The sequence below is a fragment of the Corylus avellana genome, chromosome 9 (assembly GCF_965113065.1).
Source record: "Corylus avellana chromosome 9, dhCorAvel1.hap1.2, whole genome shotgun sequence".
Taxonomy (NCBI): Eukaryota; Viridiplantae; Streptophyta; class Magnoliopsida; order Fagales; family Betulaceae; genus Corylus; species Corylus avellana.
In genome coordinates this window covers 20419813-20446324 of record NC_142498.1, presented here as the reverse complement: position 1 = coordinate 20446324, position 26512 = coordinate 20419813, and the positions used below count along the sequence as shown (strand labels likewise).

The window sequence follows — 26512 nt, the reverse complement described above, 5'->3', positions numbered from 1 at the left end:
CTATCTTCAGGCTCGTATGTCACATTTATGTGTACATCTTTGACATATTAATATATCTCTAAAAACAAAACAAGAAAAGAATAAAAATAAAAATAAAAATAAAAAGAGGTGGCGGGAGAGAAAATCCCTTCCACAGGTGGTGGTAGGGTTCTCTGGTGGCCACCTCCACCACCAGCGGAGGGATTTTTCTTACAACCACCCCTTCCAAGCAAATTCAAACTGGAAAAGTTGACTGTCTTGAGAATGAACCAACAATTGCTAATTCATCTCAAAAGGAAATTGGAAAGGTGGAAATTCATACGCCTGGTTTGCAGTTGCTGAGAACAAATGGCTTCCCTGAATAATCCTCAAGTCTGAGAATCAAATGGATACTGGAAAGTATCATTCATGTCATTTTTAGAATCTTCTCTCTGCTATATACACAATCCAAAAAGAGTATCCTACGCTATATTTAATACAACTAATATTTGACTGTACATAACCATGTGCACTTTCTACCTAAGATGCAAAATATTTACAAAAAGGAACTGCAGAGGCATGTTTTTGATTATGATGTCCAAAGCATGTGCATAGCATGCAATTCACTCATGTCAGTGGACTTCAGAGACATTTTGTAAAGCTCCCTCAGCTTTACAGCATCTCCAGCCTTGTTGGATACTTGATTTGGTTGAGAGACGGGAGAAGACTTGTTTGCACTTGCTGAACTTGTCGCGGCCAACATTTTCTTCAAAAGCATCTGCAACTGTCTCCAAAATTTTGCATGTATATCAGGATGGTTGGTTCTGAAAGAGTCTAAATCTTTTTCTGATATTTGACGTCCTTCAAGCATGCGAGATAGAGCTGATTCCAGCATCTAAAAAACAAATGAAAAATTTTAATCTCTCAACAACCGGAGAGAATGCAAACAGTGCTACACAGACCATGAGATCATAATTCATTTACGTGGCAAGCCAATGAGTTGCTGATACATCACAAAAAGTTTGAAACTGAGACAACAGCCCACTACAATGTTTCGAAACAACAAGAATTGAATCCTTGGTTACATGAAGTTTATTGAATCTCATCCAACAATAATACTAGTGATACTAATTTTTTTGATGTTGATGATGATGATGAGGTAATTAAAAAGCCAAGTACAAAAAACTATGCATTCACATCGGCTTACGATGGAACAGCAAAAGATTTGTGTATAAAATGCTGAGCACTATATCTCTAAGTATTTGTAACTTTAATAGTGCAAGGCAAACTAAGTTTTTCCTTTAGTAAGATTTAAACTTAAGACTGCAATCCTACCCCTTTACTACCCAAAACTGAGCAGAGGCTGAACGGCTCTGTCATTTTGTTTTTTGGTAGAGGGGGATGACCTAGCATAGCCCAATCAAATAATTCTGATTGTGACAAGGAATAGATTTTGGCGTCTTGCTACATTTTTTACAAGCCATAAGAATAACATGCATAACTATTATGTAAAAAGTTGAGTGCATTTCAGAAAGGGAAAGATAGGAATACTAGGCTCTCCTTTAACCAGAAACAAAGAAGTCTATTAAGTTTTCCATTAACCAGAAACAAAGAAGTCCAAGAACATACCGCATTTGAGTGTAGAAGGCCTGAAAGGCTTAATGAAAGAGCTGATCTCTCCATGAGAATAGTCAGGTACATGGTGGGATGAGTTTGTGGCCCATAAAAGTCAATGGCTCTTTGCCAGTTTCTCTCGGCCAAGGAAGCATACTGCTTGACCCGTTGGAGAAGGTTGTTTTCACCTTTAGACAAGTTGCTTTTCTTATGATCTGACTCCAAAAACTTCAAACAACAATCCCTTTGGTAGCAAGCCAGTTGGAAATAAGCATATGCAGCCTCCTGTTTACGCAATTCACCGAGGGATTCATACACAGACAATGCCTCCCGTATGGCATCATTGGCTGAAATCTCATGCTTTCTTGATTCTTTCCTTGCTCTTCTGTCACTATGACTGGTATAATTTACACATTTATCTTCCAAGGCTCCATTTTCATAAACTTCCGCAGTTACATCTTCTTTAGCCAAGAGCATGCCAAGCCTCAGATATGTATGGGCATATTGTGTACATACCTCATTCCTCAAGCTGCTTGTCACAGAGTCGGCCCCTTCAGCAACAAAATTCAGTTCTGACTTTGCTGCTCCATAATATCTCAGTGATTCACTATATTCTAGTTTTGCAGTCTCCAATGCATGGTTGTATGCATTACGGAAGAGTGCATGTATTTTCAGATCTTCAATCTTTGATACCATCTCTTCAGCCAATGCTCGTCTGCCATGGCCCAAATTACAGTTAATTAATATAATGTTTGTGTGATCAGAAATTTCTCTGAATGCATTTATAGCATCTGCAAAAGCAACTTCAGCTCTGGTCAATTCTCTTCTTTCAAGCCGGTTACGACCCAGTTCGTTGCAAACCCACCCTTTCTTCTTGACTACAGATTGTAGTTCTGCTGAACCAGATGGAAGTCCCCCCAATGCCTTCCTAGCTTCTTCAAAACAGCTTAGGGCAGCTAAAAGACTATGCTCTGCATCTCTAACTGCAGGACCCCCAAGGTACTTAAATATCCCACCATTTTTCACTTTGGGTGTTTCTCTAGAAGCTAGTTCAGTTTGAGAAGCCACTGTGGAGCCTATGTCATGCCTCTCCAGAAAACTCTCCACTCTCTCCAAAGATTTTACCCCAAGATTATCAGTATAAGAAGCTTTTAGGCTTTCATCACCTCTCTTGTGCTGTACATGGTCATCACCTCTCTTGTGCTGTAGATGCCCAATGTCAAAACTTTTTCTACTGTCCACTTGGTTATGTACATGGTCATCTTCAAGGTCTCCCACAAGTGAGTAGGCCGTGCTCTTAGAATACGATTTCTTTGTGTGTTTTCTGCTGTAAGCTACCGCACGAATATCTGCATTGCTACTGCTTGCGCTGCTACCACTGCTTGCCCTGTCACTCTCACAGCTGCAATTTACCAAGGAACATGAACTGCAATTCTGGCTATACTGGCCCAGCTGCTTCTTAAGTCTTTTAACTTCCTTCACCACCTCAGAAGAGATTCTCAACTCTCTAATAGTGGATTTCCTCTCTGCCTGTATTAAGATCTCTTTACCTTTTATCATATGGAACTCAACATAAACATCTCCAACTAATGTCCATGCCCTGGCCCAGAACAGGTAAGTGGAAGAGTATTGCTCAAAAGTAAGAGAACCATCTATGGAGCTGGATGTCTCATCTTTCACACCACCACTGTATAATCTTGTCTTTTCATTTCTTTCACTGAATTTCTTCTGCAATGATGAGCAGCTGATCATTGAAGAAATGAACCTCGTGTCTTCAAGATGCTGAGGCATTGATCCATAAATAGAACATGCCAATTCTACAACCTTCAATGCCTGATGCAACTGACCATCCTCCTTATAAGCTTGACCAAGTGCCAAATAAGATTCTCCAAGCAAAAGAACAAGTTTCCACAACTTATTGTCCAATTTTGATGTTGGAAGCCATTCCCGAATGTCACAAACTTCAATACAGTCAGCATCACCACATGCACAAACAGAAAACTGCGTATCATTAGTTTCAATGCCTTCATCCACCAGTTCTGGTTCAGTGCTCTGCAGTTGGCGCGTCCATCTGAGAGATTTGATAGCCTGAGAAACATGATGTACTGCAGCTAACTTAGAGGAAATGGGATCAGTGACAGTTTGAACTGGTGTTGGAGACACCTTGCACACTGCAAAGCTTTCATCACCGCTGGAACTTGGCGATGCTCCTCCTGGATCCATTAATTCTGTGTCATCTGGAGCTATCAATTTTCTGGAAGCCGATAAATTTGCCTCCAAAGTCATCTTGACAGAAACATCTGATACTAAATCCTGAAAACTTTGTCCATCTTCATATGGTTTGTCTCCTGCAACTAAAGAGACCTTTTCATCGATAGCTGATTCAGAAATACTACTTACAAAGTCTGAGGATTCTTCCTCGGCATCAGTAACTTGAACTTGGCATTCTACAGGAAGAGATTCAGATGTGAAATCCAGCTCTTTATCATAATTTAAAATGAGCCTCGCAAATTGTTCATGAGCAAACGCACGTACAACCTGTTTAGCATAATATTACTTGTAAATGAGATTATATAAATGTACTTTAACTAAATTTAATGGAAGTAATAACAAAGAAGATTGCAACTGTTTGGTTAAAAATAATTTCAGAAATATACCAGATGATCTGGCTCATCCAGAAACTCCAAACACTTTCTAAAGAACCTCACACATCTTGCCCTATTATTAGGAGCCTGCAGCAAAACTATCAATAATTAGTGAGAGCTACTTAGAGGCTACAAGAAAACGTATGAAAGAAAACAGTTATATCCCTTCCACACCATTGAAAGTGAAAGCCTGTGAGCGATTCGGTACAAGAGAGTTCCTAATGAATACAAGGAATCACTTCGTCCCCTATGCAATAGTGAAGGCAAAGAGCTTGAGGGATCATCACAATCATTGGAAGAATGGGTCTTGGGAATAACAGCGAGATCAAAAAGTTGAATTAAATCTTCGCCTGCACTTTTATAAAGCTGCAGAAATTGAAATCAGTCTATTTTGGGCATCATATCCATGGGTTAATGCATTGATTCTTAGAAAGTAGTTCACATTTAAAATAAAGTTAATATAAATCATGACAGTACCCAATAAGCACCAGGATCCTGCTTGCAGTTTTCTTGAAGGAACCTCAAAACAGAAAGGCCATTTTGCTGGACAACATAAGGATGAAAAGCAGGAGTGCCGTCCTCCGAGATTCCTTTCAATAGAAATATATCATCTGTTTTCAAAAGCTCATAACCTTGAACAACACCATTCTCATGATAACAGATGGCTAATTCAGGCACACTTGCCATGACATTGTCAAGCCAAGCTTCAAGCCAAGTTAATGGAGTGACCTGTCAAAACATGGATGAAAAATACAATCAAAATGCATAAAACACAAACATGGAAAAAAGATGTTTCAGAAGTTCACCCCACACCTGTCGTGTAACATCCCATAAATGCAAGCTCACAGCAACATATTTTTCGTTACTGAACATAAGTAAGTCACTGCCCAAAAGCATACGGAAGTTGTGAAACTGCCAAAAGAAAACCCTTAGAAACCCATCATTACTGACTCTCCTATGTTTTTCAGACTCTTGCATTGAGCACCTCTGCTTCTCACCAACTTGTGAAGCCTTTTTAACAGGATCACGCCCTTTACTTCTATTATTCTTCTTATTTCCCCAAAAGAAGCTATCCTGTTTAACTTGAGGGTACTCAGAACAACAATTGAATCCTTCATCTTGAACAAGACCATCACATTCCCCCACAAACTGTGTTCTATTTCCTCCAGGAAGAACAGAAGAGTTTGATTGCTCCTGTGATGGGACATGATGAGTTGGAGGACAATCACAAGCCTCCATTCTAACGGAGTGCATAGCAAAATTCAGAAATAACGAATCTACAGATTTTGATTGATTGTTATGTCTTCTAATCAACTTTTCTCCCTCTTCAACATCAGGCCTGCAATTCACAACATAGAATAGATGTCAAGAGAATTATCTGTTTCTCAGAAACTCAACACTCAACGGTTGTTGATTCTTGAGAATTTAATTCACAAGATCCATAAATCACAGATTTATTTTTTTTTTTTTTTTTATGTACTTCAAATTTGATTGACGGAATAGTTCAGATAAACTATAATTAATAAACATAAATTTCAATTGAAAAACTAGTCTTATATTTTATCATCATATGTTATTCAAAGACAAATATTTGATGTTTTGACCACCATTTTGAGTTTTTCATAATACATGATAAACGACATTTTCTTTTTGAAACTAAATGCTCTATTGACAATTCCATAGGAAGTTGTAATTCTCAGGAATCTCATCAAACAGGTAGCAAACTTTAATCATACACGTGCACTGACAATTCTCACATAGAATTCCCTTGCAACAAACAAGTCCTGATAAAATTTAATAGGATGACAAATAAAGCAGCACATACAAATACCCACCCAGTATTCAGAACAAGAGTTTGTCCTACACGATGTACTGCAATGGATAATCGTGCCTTGGAGTATGGCATTTTAAAAATCTGCTTTAGAATGTCAGCTGGAGCAATCACATCTATGTCATCCCCATACTCAACCAAACCAGATACTGCAAGGGACTCACATTTCCTAGAAAGATTTGACGTAACAGCACTACCTTCCCAAGGTAAATCTGCCAAGTATAATCATCAATGTAAATGATTCAGGAAAGAAGCAAATTAGAATATTAAAGCATTAATGCTATTTACATTAGCATGACAGTTCAAACATCAGATAATATCATTAACAACATTACAGAAACCTCCAAAAAGGGACTCAACCCCCCCCCCCCCCCCCCCAAAAAAAAAAAAAAAAAAAGAGAAAGAAAGAAAGAGAGAGAGAGAGAGAGAGAGAGAGAATGGATTTTTTTGTATGACGAGGAACTCGTCCAAGGCATGGCCACTTCGCACTTCATGTACCCATTCTTGTTGGGTAAACCACAGATCTGTGTAAAGCGCCCCCTTCACACGAATCGGGTAATACACAAGCTTCACCGACAGGCTGGCCACAAGGAATTGTTTGCACTCAAGGGAATTTGAACCTTAGACTTGATGGAAATGCCACATAGACCAATGCCCTTCTTACCACTTGAACCAACCCCTTGGGGGGAGCTTAAGAAGTATTAAGTAAACCCCTTGCTCAATTGACCACTCTATCAACTAGTTGCAACAAAGAATGGGTACAGATCCCTTCTCCTTTGCTGATCAAAGAGTATGAATGTAGCCGTCATTCAAGAATATTCAGTTCTAGCTTTGGGAATACAGCACATTCTCCAAGAAAAGTTTGCATGAAGATCACAAATTAGAGATTGCAGTCACACAAGGAAAAAATTAGCTCTTGCAAAGGTGGAGACCCCACTAATACAAAGGGAAAAAAGAAGAAGAAGAAGTTACAGAGCTAAAGGTTTCAGCAAAGAAGCTAGAGCTCATGTGGGACTCTCATCTTCATGCAGAACACAGAAGCTGTTGATGGTGTAGATTGTGCAGAAAGGACTATCAGAGTTCCAAGCTTAAGCAAACTAGGTCTTGGGTTTCGTCTATTGGCAGAATAGGCTCAGCTAAGGGAGTTTAAGCAAGAAATTAGGCTTTCTCAACAACTTCCAGTTTGAAAGTTGATATGATCTCACTAGCAAGTGACAGTAATCATTTCAAACCGTGATCATTTTCCAAATAAGTGCATCAGGCTCAAATGACTAGATGGCTAGTGTGACATGCATTGTGGAACCCCAATCATAGAAGGGGAGAAAAATCAACAGCTTTGGATGATAAAGAATTAATTATATTAGTGACACAAGTGAGACAACCCCTCCAAGCAAACGATGTATCTAAGTTAGGAAAACATTTGAAATTAAGTACACCAACAAGCAAAGAGAAAAAAAGCACAGGACATCTTGCAGCAAGAATTCCTATCGGCAAAGATATAAAAACTGAGACAGTTTCTGTGGGAAATAAAAATAACGATGATAAAAGTACGAAAGGAGTGTAACAAGGTCAGCAACTCAAAAAACACAAGTTGTTTAAACCCAAGAAATGATGGGTGGAGTCAGATAGGAAAATGGTCAGTTGATGCTGATAACTACACAAAAGGCAAAGACCAAATTGTCCTAGACCAAATGATATTAGGAGGCTAAAGATCAATTCTGCAAAACTTAGATGGCAGGCAGGATTTCTTGACATTTACTTGGCCTGCATAAGACTGCTCACAATGCAAAACTAATAGCAACACACAGATAACTAAAACACATGTAAAAAGTAAGAGATGAACACATGGCTGACATGAATGTGGACAGATTGTGAGCAAATTCTCATCGAATATATAATTTGGTGAACTCTTTAGTTATTCCTCTCATCCACATCAATAGAAAGAAACAAGAGGCCATTCGATTTTGGTCGCCAGCCAAATTTTTCAGCATACAACCCCTTTGACTTTTGACCCTACAGAGATGAGGGAGCATATAGTGCAAATTCTATAAGGGGTCGTATGCTGAACAATTTAGTTGGCAACTAAAATTGGATGACTTCTCATTTCTTTCCATTGATGCGGATGAGAGGAATTGGTTGGAAAGGGATTCTAAGGAGAACGACGTGCGGTAAGGGATTTGAATGCTGATAAGGCTTTGGGTCCTAACAGTTTTTCTATGGATTTTTTCCAGAAGTGCAGAGACGTTGTGAAAGATGACATCTTGGCAGTTTTTCTATGGCTTAATTTAATCATACTAGTATTTGATAAAAGCGGAATGCATGGAACTTTGAAGATAGAGAGACATCGGTGGCAAAACTGAAAAAGATTATATTTAACACTCTTTACACATGGATAACAGCTCATAATAGTTTTCTTTTTTTCTAGTTTTTCTAATTTTTTGAACCTTTGTTCATCTTTTTCTACTGATTAGAGGATTCTCTTGTATATTTCATGTATACTAAGGTTGCACCCCTATGCACTTTAGATTATATTACTATGTTGTGAGAGTACTTTTTAGGGCATTTAAAGACCAGGACATAGATGGTATCAGCAAAACTTATGAGGAATATAGTGAAAGTTCAATTTATATTCCTGGTACTGTCTTCAGTTTTCTGAATGTAGTCTATAATTTAGTTTCTTGATAATTGTGGCAATGAAAATCCTCCAAGATTCAAGGAAAATTAGAACCTATAGGAGAATTCTATTTTTCCAGTTTCTTTTCTTTTTCTTTTTGTTTTCCATTCACCTTTCCAGAGGTGAGATGCCACACGCACCCAAGAAGCAACATGTTCATCAATTGAGCGAGGCCAAATGACTACAAGCAGATATGCATCAAAGGATAGGCAACAAATGTAAAAATCCTGAGATCAAATGCATCCTAAATGACAATTTAGCACAAGAAGAGAGAAATTCATCTAATAAGATAATTTAACGATGTGAAATGGCAAGAAGATCAAGGCCAAAAAGAACACAAAACTCGAAAGAAATGCATAATATCTCACGGTATCACTAAAACCCAAAAGCAAAGAAACTCTCATAGTTGAAACCCATGGTACCACAATAAGTATCAAACTCGAAACTATTGTACGGATTTTTCAAGTAAGCGACTAGAAATGGCTACAAAACGCAAAAGAAGAATGAATGTACACACCTCCAGTGGCCTTGGACTGCACAGCGGCATTGTGAAGAACCTTGTCTGGCAAGTTCGAAAGAAGCGGCGGCGTATTGAGATCCGTCTCCGTCGGAAGCATCCGGTACCGTGGAGCGCTGACTCTTCTTTCAAGAACAAAAGAAACCAATGAATTCACACAAGAATCACAATTTCAACCGCCAAAAAAACGGAGAGAGGGAGAAAGAGAGTTACGTTTGGCGAGAGGGGACGAGAGCGGAGGAATTGAAAGCGTGGAAGGAATTGTCGGTGGGAACGGGGATAGAACCGCAGAGGAAGCCCACGGGTTTGGGCCGAACGACTTCGAGTCTTCCCACGCACTGGCACTGAAGGTCTCTCTCCGATTTCGCCATCGGAATTTTCGTTTTTGCTTTCTTCCAATTCCTAATCTGACGCAGAGGTACAAGGTCTCTTTCTCTTCTACGATGGAAATGAACCACGCCTGAAAGAAAGTACGTGCGTGTCGAGTACGCCGACGAGCGGTGATGATTGTCTACTACGTACTACTAGTCGTTTAAACGAGCGGAACCCATTGCTTTAATTGCTAGTAGATTTTGAAAGAGGAGAAATGCTAAACAAACTCCTCTTGAGAAATGTTTGGACACAAGGGCTTGCTTTTCTTGTATTGAGATTCATTCGGTCAAATACCTTGATTCGTTGGGAAGAGCAACCTATTCGGTTTCACATTCATCCAAACTTGTACTTGTTATAGGGGAGGGAAAAGGGGGATTGCAATCGGTAATTCGATGCAATACTCTTGCTTAGGATATTGAACTAGCAGCAATAACTCATATTTGGGCCTTTCATTTAAAATGCACGGTCTAAATCACATCATCACATCATAGATAAAAATAAATTGTGGTGTGCAAGCCAGCAGAGTGGTCATTGAAGGTGACCGAACCATCTAAGTAGCAAAAAAGGTAGCTCGACCACTCCAACGGCCACACTTATGATGTGCAATACAAGATCGACTATTTTCTCTCTTCTATGTGATGCAGCAATCTATGCCGTTCATTTTAAATGAATGGTCAAATAAGGGCTATTGCACCCGCAATATCTCAAGTAAGGGTGTTCCATTAACTCTCAATCTACTTTTCCTAGCTTATAACAAGTACATTTTGATGAATATCGTGTTAGAATATATGCACGAATAAGTTGATATTTGTAAGTAACCATATAATAGTAATACTATCTTAGCATTTATTTCACATCCACGGGCGTGACGTCTTTTTTCTTTTCTTTTCTTTTTTTTTGAAAAAGACGTGATATCTCTTAAGTGGCTACTAATGTATTAGGTCCCATAAGATTGTCTTAATCTCTATACCCAATCTAATGAGCCTATAAATAAGCTGTTTCCTCCAATATGCCGAAGAGAATGATGATTATACTCATGAAGTCTTTATTATTTTATCTTGCCAAGCCTTTGGTTACAGAACACCAAATATAAAGCATCGTTCGAGCATAACTTCAAGACAAGAAGATCCCTAAAAGTCGGAATAAATCATGGTTTAAATTCTATTGAGATATCGCAAGCTCGCAATGGCCTGCTTTTATCTTATTATCGATGATGAGAAATGATATCGTAACTTGAAATATTGCTCAGAAATATATAACAAGACTATACGAAAAGATTAATAAACTAATCAACCATACACCATGAAGAATATCCAGTCGATATCTGTTTCAGCCAAGAAACAAAATGCATGTAATAAAAATAAATTAATTAATTAAATTCATTTTAATTAACATAGCCTTGAAAAATGCCATATTTACTGCACAAACAACATACAAACGCTGTTGTATTGTCTGTCAAGAGTAATAAGGAAAATGAAAAAAGAAGCTCATAGGGATAGGGGAAATACAAATGGAAAGAATATGGATTTCGTTCAATTAAATGCATGCACTACAAAACAGCACTCACACATACACATGGGGAACATAAATAAACAAGAATTTGAGGTTACAAATTATTTAATCTACGCCTATGCCTGGAGAAACTTGGTGATCCAGTAGCTTGTGTGCCTCGGTAATTTTTGCTGGGAGAATCTATTGGACCCCTGAAAGAAGCATAAGCAGATTTTGCAGGCTCAGGCACCGAGTCTAATGGAATCGCCTCTGCAAAGCATGCCGTGTTGATACGAGTTCTCTCTAGTTCTGTTTGAAGTAACTCAGAGCTATACTGCTGTGCAAGAGCCTGAAGCATACCAAAAAAAAAAAAAAAAAAAAAAAGATAAAATATCTAACGAAAAAAATAAACAATGATGTAGTACAGAAGCATTATCACAGCTTCTGCCATTAAGCTATATCAAGAACCAATTGATAAGCTATAAGAAAGCAGATTGTTTGAATTCCAAAGATCCCCATAATAGCATTTTGCCTTGTTCATGTGTAGATGATAGTCAGAAAATAAAAGTATAAATTCATTAGGAGACAAGCTACAAGAAACCAGGTTGTTTAAAATCCAAAGATCCCTGTAATAGCATTCTGGCCTAGTTCATGTGTACAGGAATACTATCAATTTTTTGTATATCACATACTATTTAGCATAATACAAATTTATATAAATACTTTCTCTAACAAAATTAAACTATTCAACATATATGAGAATAGAAAATATTATAGAATCTATATTCTTTGTCTCACCGACATAACCTATTCCATGGTATGAAGAATAGCTACTCCCACCACTCCCGTTAGTAAATACCTATTCCCAAAATCACAGAAACAGCTATTCCCCACAACAAGAATAAGTGCAATCAAATGATTGAGCGCAGGTTCTATTTCACATACCAGACCTACCTTAAGATTACATAGCTACTTTAGATCTGACGCAGACCAAAAAACCATAACAAACAAGTCAACTCGTTTAGAGTGTCCTCGTACTACAACAAAAAAATACAGAAGAAGTTTCTTACAATCAGGTCATCAGGTGACACAGACATCCCTTGTCTATCGTCCGCAAGTGCATCTTCACTTCCACGAGTCGGCCGGCGGTGATGCCCTGGATTCTCCATAGTCTCAGTCATGCTCTCAGTAGCTTTCTCCAAAAGCACACCTTGCAAAGACTTCAGTGACTCCCTTGCATCAGGTGTAAAATATGGATTCAATACCGTCTCGAAATACTCAAGCTGCAGAAGATACACATGAAACAATTAATCTTTAAGCAATGACCCCTAGTTTAACCGGTACTTCCTCAACCCTTAAAGGTGGGTAAAGGATAAGATCATAGTATCAAAATTCACAGGGTGCCTAAATAGAAAAGGCTAATAGTTTAAAGGTACTGATAATTCGAATGGAACAGCTGCAGGCAGAACATGCAGAGGGAGGTGTGGGGCTAAGGTGTTGACTTTTTTTTTTTTTTTTTTTTAAAAAACTTTTATTGGGGATGAGGTGTTGACTTTTCTTTGAAATGCGTACAGCATCTAAATCTTGTCATATTCATGAAGTTTGAAACAATATTTATATAAGAACCTCAATCTTCTAGGCCCCCAGAAAACTGAAGTAACTGTTATTAGTTTTAGTGTATGATTACAGCAAATATGAAATCTCAGAAACATCAGCAGTGTGATTCAGGACTTCTCCAGTTAAGAAAGTTGAACAACTATATTTTACCTCAAGCATGAGCTGACAGAAACCATTTGCATCAAGTGATCTTAGATCTTTGGTTTTGTACTCGTGGAAAAGGCTAAGAAAAGTATCAATCAGTCCTTCCACAAGAATGCCGAGTATCTTGTCCAAGAGGCGCTTAGCACCAGCAAAAACCTGCAAATGAAGTAATATTTCATTGTAGAAGTACAAGTGAGTAACTGAACTGAACTGGTACTTAATCAGAGCTAATGTGTATAAAAATAAGAAAGGAGCACAAGTACCCAAGAAGGCATGTAGTATGTACCTCTGCATGAACAGCTACCATAGTATGCAGTAACTCCACAGCTGCGTCACGCGCACCCTGCAATCAACCAGCATTTTATTGTTCTCTTTAGGGGACAGTACTATTCGCCTAAGAAAGTGTTGAAGGAAAGAAGAAAAATCCAAACAGACACTACTATTATTACAAAATCCACTACTTTCTTACTTTGACTGCAGGTGCTGCTCCCCACTGAACACCAGAATCCAATAAATAGTTCATGGCAGCTGTTCTGATCAAATTTGCCTGATGGGAAGACATAAATAAAACTGTTCAGGTAATGAAGAAAAATTCAACAGAGCACCATGGAAAGTTATTTTTTAGATTCAATCTGCATCAGCTTGAACATTGAGCAAAAACAATTCCAGCAAGAAAAAGTTGGGCCTGTTTTCTACCCCAAAAATACATGTTGTATCCAAGATAAATCATATATTTGATCCAATTTTACTGGTCTCCAGTAGCAACCTTTTTCTACAAAAAGTGGCACTTGAACAGATCTACAGTATTTATTAAAAAATAAAAATAAAAAATTCCAGGCTATCTACATCTTCTCTCGAAAAGAAAAATGAAAAGGCAGGAAGAATCAATGATTTTAGACCATCTAATTAGCCATTTCTTAGTGCAATTAATAATATTCAGATATCAAAAAAGGGGGTTGAAATGGTTGCCAGTCAAAATTCAAATTGGAAATGTGAAAATCAATTCATCACACAGAATGTGTGCAAAACCAACTTTCAAGGTAAGGTTGTATTCCAGTAGACTTGGAACCATAAAATTAGCTAAAATGGATATTTATGCTGCTTGACAGTTCACGGTTTCAGAGGAGGCTCAGAATCAAAATTGTAAATATCAGCTCCCGAGTGCAACTGGTAAGCCCAATTTATGTCGTCATTGGCTTATAATAAAACTAATTTGCAATAAGAAACAACTTCTTTTCCCTCAATGCTTGGTAATTCTGAATTCATATTCAAGTTTAGTAAAAAAGAGAGGGATTTTTATCATCCTAAAGAGTAGCCGTTTTCCACCTTGTTGGTTGAACAGTGACACGGCGTCTTGGATGGATTCCCTTAGAGATTGTTTTCTTCTTTCCTTTTTTAGTTCAATTAGAAAAACAACCTATGCGGATGTACACATTTATCATAACTTCTGAACAATCAAAATAGAAAAGAGAGAAAATTGAATCTAAAAAATCAATTCCAGGGCACTGAAAATTTCTCTTTCAGTAGCTTAACAATTTTTACTGTACACTATTGGATGATTTATATTAACAATTCATACAGCCAACCATCTTGTTACCTTTTCAATATACACACCCAGCCCCACAGCTCCCAGAGCTTCAGATTTCCTTGACGTTCTCATTATTTATTAATTTATTTTATTTTCCCAGGGGCTTAATCTTTCATATTTATTTTTCTTTTTTCTTTTTACTTTTATTTTTACTTTTTTCTTTTCTCTTCTTTACTTTTTTTTGTGGTTTAAAAATGTCTTGTACAGAAAAACTGTGAATGTACTTATTCCACACAACTGGCGAAGTGTTTTCATAACTGAACTACATTTTTCACCTCACCAGGTCACAAGTGCAGTAAAATGCCTACAGCTACAAGATAACAAGACAACAATTGTCTCTGCTTGTGTGTATTGCATAGGGGGCAGTGGGAAACAACTTTTCCATATGAATTGAAGAAGCGTGTTCAGCCATACCTTTGCAAAAGTATACTGAGAAAGCACCTTCTCTTCAAGCCCAGAGAATGATATTACTAGATCTTGTAAGTCTCTGTCCCCTTCATCTTTGTCCCTGAAAAGGAGAGGCAAGAAAGCAGGTCATTGAGCATCACCAGGATAAACATAAAAGGATACACAATTTGTTTGTTTTGTTGATAAATAATCAAATTATCATTAAAAGCGTAAGGCAGCCCCAAGTACACATGAAGTATACACAAGAGAAGCCACCTAAAAATTAGGAACAAAAAGCTCAAGAAAGACATGAAAACTAAATACTAAACGAGAAACAAAAGCAAGTGTCCAAAGGTACAAAGTGTTAAAAGAACAGAGAAATCAACTCCTCTAAAATCCTATCGCAGTCCTCCAAACACCTATCATTTCTTTCCCTATACAGACACCACAAGAGGCATAAAGGCACCATATGCCAAACAACAGCACTCTGCATATTGCCTGCAGTCCACCAGCAAGCAAACAAATTGACTACCCATCTAGGCATAACCCAAGACATCCCAAATCCATTGTATGATAGGCACAAAAGGATACACAAATTTTCTAGAATAAATGATACAGCAAGAGCCAATCATAAATCACTTTGGGGAATGTATCTTTTTCTATTTCCAAAAGACGTATCCAGGGCTTTTTTAAGCACCAAATAATACCTAGGCATATCAGGTTCCCCTGTCCCACATGCACCAGGCAATTACTAAGATAAATCTCCATGGGTGGCCACCAAAGGGAAAGCAGTAGGATAGAACTTGGGCCAACCTTTCCTAAAGACATTTGGCACCCGAGCTGAACATTCAGCCAATCCCTTGGGGTTAACTAGTCTCTCTATTTGAGGATTGGTGAAATGCCACATTTCATATCACAAAGGAAAGATTTGAACTAATGGAGCTTCAATCCAAAGAACGATAACATGCAACCAAATCAAACAACATGATTACTTTTTTTTTTTCCTGATCAAATGGATACACTTACGACAGAACAAAGAAAAAACATCACAGAACAAAAACAGAAAAAAAGAAAGCCAACAAAACTAACTAAGGGGGGTTAATATTGCTAACGGGGACAACAACAACAAGAGGGGCAGGGAGTTAATGGGAATGCTTCCATTAATATCAATGAAAGCAGGCCCTCTAGCAAGGTTATGCATATTCTAATTTGTACTATGGTGAACTTTGCGAACAGACCAAGTGGGGGATACCACTCGGAAGAGATCAAGCTTCAGAGATAAATGACTCTAGGCACCACTCAAGAGGTAACTCCTGGTTGAGGAATGCAGACACCACCACAAGCGAGTCTCCCTAAAAAATGACTTTATTAAATCCTATCATCACCACTTGTTTGATGGCGAGTAGGGCTCTAGCCTCTCCCACAAGTGGAATTCCTAGGAGGAACTTTTTTGTCCAAGCATAAAGAAGATTTCCAGATGAATCCCGACAAGTAGCAGCTCCCATTGAAAAGGCCTCATGGATTCCCACATCAAAATTGATCTTTAGGTACTGTTTTGGAGGGGGCGACCACTTTTTGGTTTCTTCCCAAGGACGGATTTCCAAGCCATCAGATGTTTGCTATGAAGCTTTCTAGCATGATGCACCAGCTGGATCACATTAGGAGGGGGCGTTCCATGGACTACATTGTTTTTCTGCATCCATATGAGACCCCAAGTTGACTATGTTATTTTCCCCACCACGGAGAGATTTGACACCGTAAATGCTCCCTCAAGTCTCTGGAAGAAGCTGACTTTGGATTTCATCCCAGCCTAGAGCCTTTGTTTGGGATATCAGATTATCGAATCTCATTGCAGATATTTTCCATTGACATAAAACCAAGAGAGAGAAGAGAAAGGGGAAAGGAAAGGGAGAAAGAAGAATTTTTTAAAGAGGGGGAAGGGGCAGAGTGGAAACAGGGGGATACAGCAGGGGAAAGAAATGTGAGGGACAGAGAATCGATAGACGACTAAACCAGGAACGAGAGGGAAGGTTGGGAGCGGCAGGGGGGGGGAGGGGGGGGGGGGGGGGGGGAAGGATTATAGAGGATCGGATGTTGAGGATGGTCTCCAGGGAAAACTCTACGAAAGAGCAGAGGGAAGTCAGACAGCTCAGAAAGACTTAAACAACATTATAACTTGATCCTACAATACACACACAGAGACTCAACACACACCAACAGGCGGGGACCATCATGCTAACATTCTAATTCTGGTCATAATATTTAACCGTAAGTTTTACATAAGCAACAGGTAAACAAATAAATTAGGTTGAACCACTTAGGCCTGGAATGATCCTAGCCAAGATGATTATCTTCCGGGTAGGGCTGGGCTAGCAGCTTATATCTGAGTCATATACTGGGCTCGCATCTATTCCAGCTCAGGCTACAAAAAACCAATGCAAAGGACATCTCTCCATGACAAGTTAACATTTCTCCACTGAGGAAGCAGAAAATAGTTGAGTACCTACCTAGACTGCAGCCAGATATGTTTGTACTTGTTGTACAACTCAGAAGAAAGTTCATCTTTGCAGTATCCAATATTACTTAAGACCACCAACAACTGTTGATGGGGATCAAAAACACCCCCAGGGAGATCAGACGACAGTTTTTCTTCTAAATCGTGAGAATATCCATCTTGTAAATGTGAAATTTCTTTGCTTGATTTGTTCTGGACAACCTCACTTCCATTGTGCTCCAGATGACCTGATTAATGTGCACAAATGGAAGCAACATAATTGAGCATGCTTTTAATAGGTAATTTACAGACATAAATTTGAGCTAATCCATCATACCAGCAAAATCCAGGAAACAGTTCAAAAATGCAAGTCTAACAGATTCTTGAGTTTCTTGAAGTTGTGCAAACATATCTTCTGACTTTGCAGCCTCACTCCTCAAAGACTGAATCATTCTGAAATAAGAAATCATGAGACGGAGTCAAAAGACTGCAATAATAGAAAATCATCTTTACCATGGAATGTCTAACATAATCCAGAAGCAATAAGGTTTAATATAACAAAATAATTTCGCTTAGACCAAAAATTGAGAATACAGTTGATATATAAAGTAACATGGGCCTCGCCTCCAAATAACACTGATATTCTTCTGACATTTAACATTCTTCAAAAATGAAATGGCAGATTTCAGTCACCACTTCAAAAAAAAAAAAAAAAAAAACTTAATAACTTGATGTGTAATTTTGCACATCAGCGCCGTTGTCTCCCTATTTATTTATAATTGCTCTAACTATGATGTTCCATTTCACAGGACATTCAGAGGTTATAAACTACCAATGTCTCGCAAAGAGCTGGGTGCCATGTCAAGCAGCTATTTGTTCATCACTCATAGCATGGATAGGAGCAGGCAATGGTGCTAACACATTTGCATTTCTCTTCTTTTTTTTTTGATAAGTAACACATTTGCATTTCTCTTTTCTCTTTCAAATTTTATTTTCATGTTTTCTGAGCTGTAATTGGTGATCCTAGTCTGACCTACTGTACTTCAAGAAGCAATCGAGCTTTACAACATCCTTTTCTTTTCTTTTGCCAGGGGGGGGGGGGGGGGGGGTGTTAATTAATAAATAGAACCCGATATCCCATTTAAACAAAAATTTGCTTGAACTCCTCCAAGGTAACTTAGGAAGTTATGCAGACTAACAGGTCATTAGGAAGCACAGAATGCTTGAGTAACAAGTGATCCAGAGACTTACATGTTGATCTGATCCATCGCTGAGGCCATAATTAAACGGAATGCTAGAGGCAAGAAAGAGATTGTATACTGAGATTTATTCCTTTCAAGAATTGATACTGGGACCCATGTTTCATCTTTTGATACCTCTTCAGTTGATGCCCGCATCCATGAGCAAAGCCTTAGAATGTAAATCTTTGTAATCTCCGAATGAAGTGTTCGTAGTGCCATAACTATAAAATAAAGAAGACAAAAAATCAGAATAATTTTGAGAAGCCAACTATTGAAGATTAACAGGAATCCTAGATACCAGCTAGAGGAGGAGCCGACTCCTTGACTTCAAAACTTTGGCATGCTTTCGATATTTTGTCTATAACATCACTCATGAATGATCGCAGAATATTTGACTCTTCAAGATCACGAAATGTGTTAAGAACCTGCATCAACATTAAACTTGTTTTGAACCACCTGCCAAATGAATGAGCTGTATGGAAGATATTATAAACCACTACTACAATAATTTCAGAGTGGGCATAGACTATTGCTAAATAGAAATTTAAATCCAATTTTGGCTTCAGCTGAAATATACAAAGTTGGCACTCCTAAATAGCACCAGAGAATAAACAATCTTTTATTGGAACAATCAGAAACTTCATAAAATTATTCTCAAACTAGTACTTATGCTAACCCACAAACATTAAAGTAGCTCATTGAACTAACATCTCAATCCAATGTAGAAGGCCATAAATGGTCCAGCCTGCATACTCACTTTGACTTCAAACAAAGATATTGTACTTCGTATCATTCCAGCAACTTCATCAAGAGAATGACTTGAGTACTTCCCATCTCCAACTTTGTCCTCAGTTTTATTTGCTGAAGTGTTAGAATTTGATTCAGCGGAAACTTGAGAAGACTGAAAGAATAAGATCCAGATCAAAGTGAAGACTAAAATCATCATTTTAAAGAACAATTTTTACCTGAGACTACGACTAGGTTCCAATTTTATGTCAAAGCTTTAGAAGAAAGAAAACACTTAGAATACCTTTGCGAATTTCCCACTGAAAACAGAAAGTGCTACTTTCCAGAAGCCTGGTATGTGATGGATGAGTACTGCAGTTAATCTGCGGATGTACCTTCCTCTAAGGGCATCAACTTTTTCGCTGGTGAAGTCTACTGGCTGAGAATCTACCGGAAGATTGGTGTTCTCAAGCATAAGAGAATAGTCAACATCTGACTGAGTTTAATAAACCAAAACAAAGCTAACATCATTATTAAGTACTAATAAATTGGGTAGCTCCAATACCACTATAAGATGACTATTCTTATGCTTACACTTACAGGATGATTTAAGCCTTGTTGAATCTGCCTCCACTTTGCATCAGACAGAGCTCTTTCACGGATCTCATTATGCAATATTTCCATGTTTGCCTCATGATCTAAGGTGCACTTCTCAAGCAAACCTCGAATCCTGTGATTCTGGCAAAGAGACAACACCAAGTATTAAGCAAGTTGATCTTCCGACAGTCGTACTAGGGTAATTTTCACCAGCAAGTAGTTTACGGCTCATGTTGGCTATTTTTTTTTTCTCCATTATTAGTTGGAAAAAGGGTGAGGGGCAACCTATTAGTTGTTAGTGGTTAGTAAAGTTGCTTTGAACTGTTTCAGTTAAATATGGTGTTGTAAGAAGGAAAAAACTTCAACACGTGTAGATGGTATAACTAACTTGTTCACCTCAGCAAATAGCAGCAGAAAATCCTAAACATTACTGGCATACATTAATCATAATCTAGCAACACAGAGATTCGGTTGCAAAGAAATTTGAAAATAGTGGGACAGTTATGACTTCACTGACCTGTATAGTTAAATAATGCCACACAGGATCTGACTCGGGTTCCAGCTCCAACAACAGCCTCACAGTATTTTCAAGCTACAAGAAGCATCAAAAGTTCTTAGTAGCCAAAAAAAAAAAAATGCCACAAGTGATTGGCTTTGCATATGAAGATCATATATATGATACAAGAATAGGAAGCATATAAATAATACGGTATACAGATGCTGGCTTCAAGTTGTTGCTTACTTTAATGCATACAAATCATCAGTCATCAGTGGCGGAGGAGAATTGGGGGCTACGCCATGGCCTCCCCCAAAAGTTCTTGAAAAAAAAATAGTAGAGAGATTTTAAGCCCAAACCCCAAAGATATAGATAGGCCCCTCAAAAAATGTCCTTAAAAAGTATCTACGTTGCATGGCATCCCCTAAGAGTTTTTTTTTTTTTTTTTTTTTCTAAAATCCATATACACTTATTCTTCTTCTCAAAAGTTACTCCTATTATTCGATGAAAGTTCTTATAAAACTTGACTCTTTTGTCTTTCTTTGTATTTTTTTTCTTTCTAATTCTCAGAAATTGGATGTCATTTTAGTTTCACTTTATGAATAGGCTTATGACATACACAACACGAAATTCAGCTTATGACATTGGGATTGGGCTTACACCATTTTCATTTCTCAGAAGTTATTCCTTGTTTTTTTATCTCAAAAAATAACCACTACAAATTATTAAATTAAGAACCCAAGCACAAGTAAAATGCCTCAGGTCAATTCTAATTCTTATAATGTCCAGGTCAGCATGACCAGCATATAGTCAAAAAATACTAAAAGTACAAAACAAGCTTACATTTGTGAGGTCTATTTGTGGATCTTCCATAGACTTGTAAAGCATGCTTTTGAACTCATGCATCACTTTCTCAACCTCTTCAAGAACGCGTTTTAGTATTCCCACCTGAAAGTGACTTATAAATATAAGTATATTGACTTACGTAGGAAAAGAAAACTGTCGAGCAAGTGGTTTTATAGATTAGGGGAACCTATCAAAAAAAAAAAAAAAAAGATTAGGGGAATCCAAATATTTGGATAAACTTTGTTTTGCCCGAAATAATTGCTAAGAGAAAATCAGCTACTTCCAAAGTAGATATTGAGACAATAATACTAAATACATGAAATAGAACCATAACACAACCTATAAAGTATGATCTACGATGAGGTGCCTTACATAATAGCTAAAAATATAGGGAAAAAAAATCAACATTTTAGCACTTTATAATATAGATGTTACCATTCAGACATTCATGATTAAAATTAGAAACACAAAATATGATTAACAATCAAATAATCTTTAGAAATATGAGACATCTAAGTCATACAAGTGTATATATATATTGTGATAAGTAATAGAACAAGTAAAGAGATCTATTCGTTGGTAAAAAATAGGAAAAATAAGTATGGTTAGATTGATGATAATTCCTGACTTCAAACAATATTTCGATTGATGATATAGAAAGAGAATCTATTGGGTGGGCCTGGGGATGAGGAACCCCCTACACCCCAAAAAAACGAATGACCATACTAGAATGGACTCCTCTTATTGGTTACCTGGATCTGAAAATGGAAAACCAAACCATCATTTTAGCACATATCAAGGGATACAACATCTAACTTAAAAGTTGTATACAATTGTCAGAATCACAAAATCATGCTGTACAAAACCAGTCAAGTATCTTGTTCTCTCGTGAGAATATATTTTGAAAAACATTTGTACATTGATAAAGACTTCGAAAAAAGAAAAGGGATGACAAATGATAAAACAAAAAGTAGAATTTACAAACATATAATTGAATTTCAACCAACAGATTAACTAATGCTTAAAAATGAGTTCTGAAATTTTTGTGCCTTAACAAAAAAGTTGCTAGAAAAATATAAATTTTAGTATACATGAGATGGTAAAGCAATCGACTTCGCCTTCTTGTATTCCCTAACTGCCAAGTCATATTCACCCTTACTAATGCTCCCACGAATTGTACTTGGCAAGTTGAATAATGTTCGAAACCTCTGTAGCATTCCTTGGACAGACCTGATCTTCTCAGCTTGGGCCTACAGTAGAGCCATTCAAGAAAAAGATGCAAGATATGTGATCGTTGTTGCATCAGCAGGACTAACTTTCCAATCAAATCAAAATTTAAATGTTACAAACCTGTCTCTCAAATAGAGGCTGGAAGGCACGATTAGCCTGCAAACTTACTCCTTGGATGCAATTAAACAAATGAGAAGTCCCTGAACCTTCAGGGTCGTCTTCAATCCGTTTCAACTTTGACTCAATATCTAGTAAAGAATAAGACTTTTCCACATCAAAATCAAGAAACAATCCAACTTATCACTAAAATTAGGATTTTAATCAAAATTTCTTGCAGGTGTGCAAGTGCACACACACACGAGTCTAGGGAGTTTGCTTTCAACTTAAAAATTAACGCCTGAAAACCATGTGACGTGATGGATGCATACCATCAATTGTGGTTTTGCAAGAAACAAAACAATCAAAATTGTCTTTAACCAATTGTTTTCTCTGTTGAGTCCTTCCTTTAAGATCAGTCTTCAAAGCAAGAGCACCAGCCTCCATATCTGCTGCACTTGTGTCTTGGTGTATTCGGGATAGAAACAGCTTTGCGTCAAATTTTTCAGAGAAATAAATCAACTTCTCTGCGAAAATTTTCATGAAAGATGATGTCAACCACACTGAACATAGAGGGAAGGGTAAATTTATTAATCTAACTTATGTGATGCTCTATATAAAACTTCCCAAATCAATCCAAATCTAAAAAGGGAAAATAAAAACCACCATTTTCCTCTTAATAGAAGTGTAAATTACAATATACTATAACAACAGAATATTAATCATACCACGAAGGCTACTATCCAGAGGATCTTTGTCCAACTTGGATGGAGAGCTTTCTGACATGTCAGTGATAAGCCTTAATGATTTGTTGTCTATTATTCTGTATGGACAGCACAAACTCAAGTTAGTGGAAGTAATAATAGGAGATGAACAACTTTAGAACTACCGAATTCAGTCTGCTATAAGGAAAATATTGGGCCAGCAATTCCGTTAGATTCAAATTTGTTAATAGCTAACAGTATGAAGTAGGCTGTGCTGCCATGAAATGAAAAATCAACAATAAGCGATTTCAAAAATTAAGTAAGATGTTCAAATTCCTTTAAAGATCAATGCAAATCCAGCTAGCTGAACATAATTAAAGCAGCTAGCAGAGCCTTGAAGATATGTAAGGAAGAGAGCACTAGAAACAGAGATAACATGGCAAACAATGCCAAGTAAAAAAGTTAACAGATTAATCATGATGGCCAGAAGAAACAATGTGTGTAATCCAAGACAAGTATTACACAGAAGATTTTTACCCCAACCCTAGTGGATCAACACATTCCATGCCACGAGGGAATGACTGCAAAGTGCTAAGCCCCTTTATTCCGATTAATGAAGGTTTTCGCTCAAATTTTTGAGCCACAGGTGCTGTTCTTGTCTCCCGCATTTCACGAACCCTACGATTAAGCTGCCAGAGAAGCACAACGATATGATATCAAATTAATGGTTCATAGATACTTCCCCCCCACCCCCCCAAAAAAAAAAAATGTTAACATCCGAGTGCACACTATATTGTACTTTGGAAGGCATTCATAAAAGGATGCATAAAACTTCTGATTCTCAGGCCTTCAATTCAGGATCCATATATTCCACCAAGTGATTATTGGATATCGATTTTTTTTTTTTTTTTTTGGAGGGGGGGTTGTACTGAAGCAGAAATAAAAAGACCAAGGAACACTATCAATATGGTTCAAATTACCCATATATTTAATACAAAAGGAGAAATACCCAAACATTTGCTCCCTGATTTGGTCTCTTTTCCTAGACAGGTGATGCAGGCTCCAAGAAGCTCCCAGGAGAGCAAACTTAAAACCCAAATATTTGAAATTTTGATCTTTGTTTTCTGTGAAGCCTAGTTGGAATAATACGAAGTCTTAGTCTATGGTTTTAATCTTAGATTTATGTTTATTTGTGTCAGGAAGCTGTTAGCTCAGTCAAGTTTTCTTAAGTTTTATTAAATCATGGGTGATCTGGTAATTTTCAGAATTGCTGGAATTGGCTGTACCAAAGGCTCATGAGTCTTATTTTATGTTTTAAACTTATTTTCTATTTTGTTGTAGTTTCGTACTTGATTTTAGTTGTTGTTCAAATTACCTTTCTTTGTTATCCAGGAGTCCTAGTCTTTATACAAAAAGGATCGGGAATAGCCTATATAAAGGTTTTCATGTAGAAATTCTGAGATTGAGTTTAATAAAATTTCATCAGCTAAGGATGGTGCTATGGCATGGAGAAACCAGCTAAGGCGTCTTAGTCTTTAGAAACCTGCTTTTGTTTAACCGAGCGCTCTTGGGAAAATGATTATGATGCGATGCAACAGAGAGGGAAGCTTTGTGGAGGTGAAAGTTAAATATGGTAGCATGTGGATAAGATGGTGCTTCAACGAGATTTTTGGGTCCTACGGGGTTGGGATGTGGAAACACATTAGAAGGGGGTGTGGGATGTTCTCTAGATTTGTGAGATTTGAACTGGATTTGCATAGGACACTGTACAGGGTCTTTCTGCAAACTCAACAAATTCCAGCACCAGCTCATTCTTCTAGAAATGAGATGACAAGCTCCACCATTAAAAACATATGGGTACGCAACAAATAGATAAATAATATTGAAATCACCCAGTGCCTTGAAGGTTTTGCACCAATTCACACAGATGCTTCAATGTAGATGACAACTTGTAATCCAGTTCAACCTTAAATTTTAAATGCTTCAACTAAGCTGGTGATTATAACTCAATCTAAAATTATGTTCAAAATACCGCAATGGTAAAAACAAGTACCAAAAAGAGAGAGGAAAAAACGAAAGGAAAGAAACTCAGTGGAACAATGCATTCTCAAACTAGTTCAGCACAAAAATGATTTTCCGAGTCAATTTTCAGCTTCATGAACTAATCTAAGCCACAATAAGTCCATTTAAGTTCTCTGCTTCAAGTAAACAGTCGCAATAGCTAATACTACTAGAAGTAAAACTATAAATTAATCTCATTAGCGGTCATTTCTTCCAACTAAGTATGAAGGCCTCATTCTTAAACAACAAGACTATCAGAATCAATTAGGCGTAAATAAACGAAAATTCAAAGATCGGAATTGAAATCTCATTCTTGACCAACCTCAGCGTCGTCGACGTGTTTCCAGAGAGCAGGCTCGTCGCCGTCCCAGGCGGCCTCATCCTCTTTGGCTCGAGCCCTGGAGCCACCGGTTCGTTGACGCGAACGATCATCTCTGGTGGTGGAGTCTTCATCGCCGCTGGAAATGCTGAGCAACTCCACCTCCGAGTCATCGTCCTCCTCCACCACTCTCCTCCCCGCCGCCGCAGCCCTAGGATTCGAAGAATTGGGCGGCGGAGCGGACTTCTTCATAGGCGCAGGAGGCTGCACGTAGTTCGCCACCGGCTTCCTCGAACTGTTGTTGGACGCAGGAGGCCTCTTGTAATTGAGATCTCGCTCCGCTTGTTCCTTCAGAGCCATTTGGAGAAGCTCGTCCTCGTCCAGGTCCCCGCTGTCGCTTGACATTTTCTTTTCTCTGCTGAAATTTGATTTCCTTTTGTGTTGCGGGAGATTTTATGCCATGGGTTATAGATAGATCTAATAATTACTCCATTATACCATTCCACACAACACAACGTTTTAGTAAACACGCCGGAAGGGAAAAGTCCCACGGAAGTGGCGCGTTGGGTATGCTGTCACCGGTGTTACGGTGTAGGACGTTTTGAGGTTACACGTGTGGCAATTTACGATTGGCCCCAAACAAATTTGATATTGCTAGTGATTACTCGGGATCTTTTAAAAATTTTGAAGGTGTTTTCTAATGCATTCAAATTAGAGAAATGCTATAATGCAATAAATAAATTATTTTTGTTCCATAAAAGTCTTAGGTAGTAAAAGATCATAGACCCTATCTATAGTTGATATAGCCTCACCCAATGGAACCTGTGACTTCTTACCACCTAAAACTTTTATGGGCAAAAAAGT

General features: G+C 37.8%; 2 protein-coding genes across 3 annotated transcripts; both read right to left on the bottom strand.

The window, feature by feature from the left end:
• Positions 1-307: 307 nt before the first annotated feature.
• On the bottom strand, positions 308-9881 carry LOC132189907 (erythroid differentiation factor-like protein). 2 transcript variants are annotated; one of them, XM_059604742.2, is made up of 9 exons: positions 9453-9881; positions 9240-9364; positions 6053-6260; positions 5031-5556; positions 4695-4946; positions 4392-4583; positions 4230-4304; positions 1588-4110; positions 308-853 (listed from the first exon to the last, which is right to left on the bottom strand). In XM_059604742.2, the coding sequence occupies exons 1-9, from the start codon at positions 9608-9610 to the stop codon at positions 548-550; spliced, it is 4365 nt and encodes a 1454-aa protein (XP_059460725.2). In that variant the 5' UTR covers positions 9611-9881; the 3' UTR covers positions 308-547. The 2 variants fall into 2 exon arrangements, with proteins under 2 accessions (XP_059460725.2, XP_059460727.2); XM_059604744.2 differs by having other exon boundaries at positions 9240-9361.
• Positions 9882-11010: 1129 nt separating this feature from the next.
• LOC132189161 (exocyst complex component SEC5A) lies at positions 11011-26216 on the bottom strand. The gene is made up of 21 exons (XM_059603746.2): positions 25652-26216; positions 23806-23957; positions 23293-23387; positions 22897-23091; positions 22589-22716; positions 22330-22488; positions 21236-21340; positions 20414-20488; positions 19900-20037; positions 19604-19795; positions 19331-19474; positions 18872-18998; positions 18584-18794; positions 17670-17785; positions 17346-17580; positions 14866-14959; positions 13333-13410; positions 13150-13206; positions 12870-13019; positions 12173-12385; positions 11011-11451 (listed from the first exon to the last, which is right to left on the bottom strand). The coding sequence occupies exons 1-21, from the start codon at positions 26051-26053 to the stop codon at positions 11218-11220; spliced, it is 3300 nt and encodes a 1099-aa protein (XP_059459729.2). The 5' UTR covers positions 26054-26216; the 3' UTR covers positions 11011-11217.
• Positions 26217-26512: the final 296 nt, after the last annotated feature.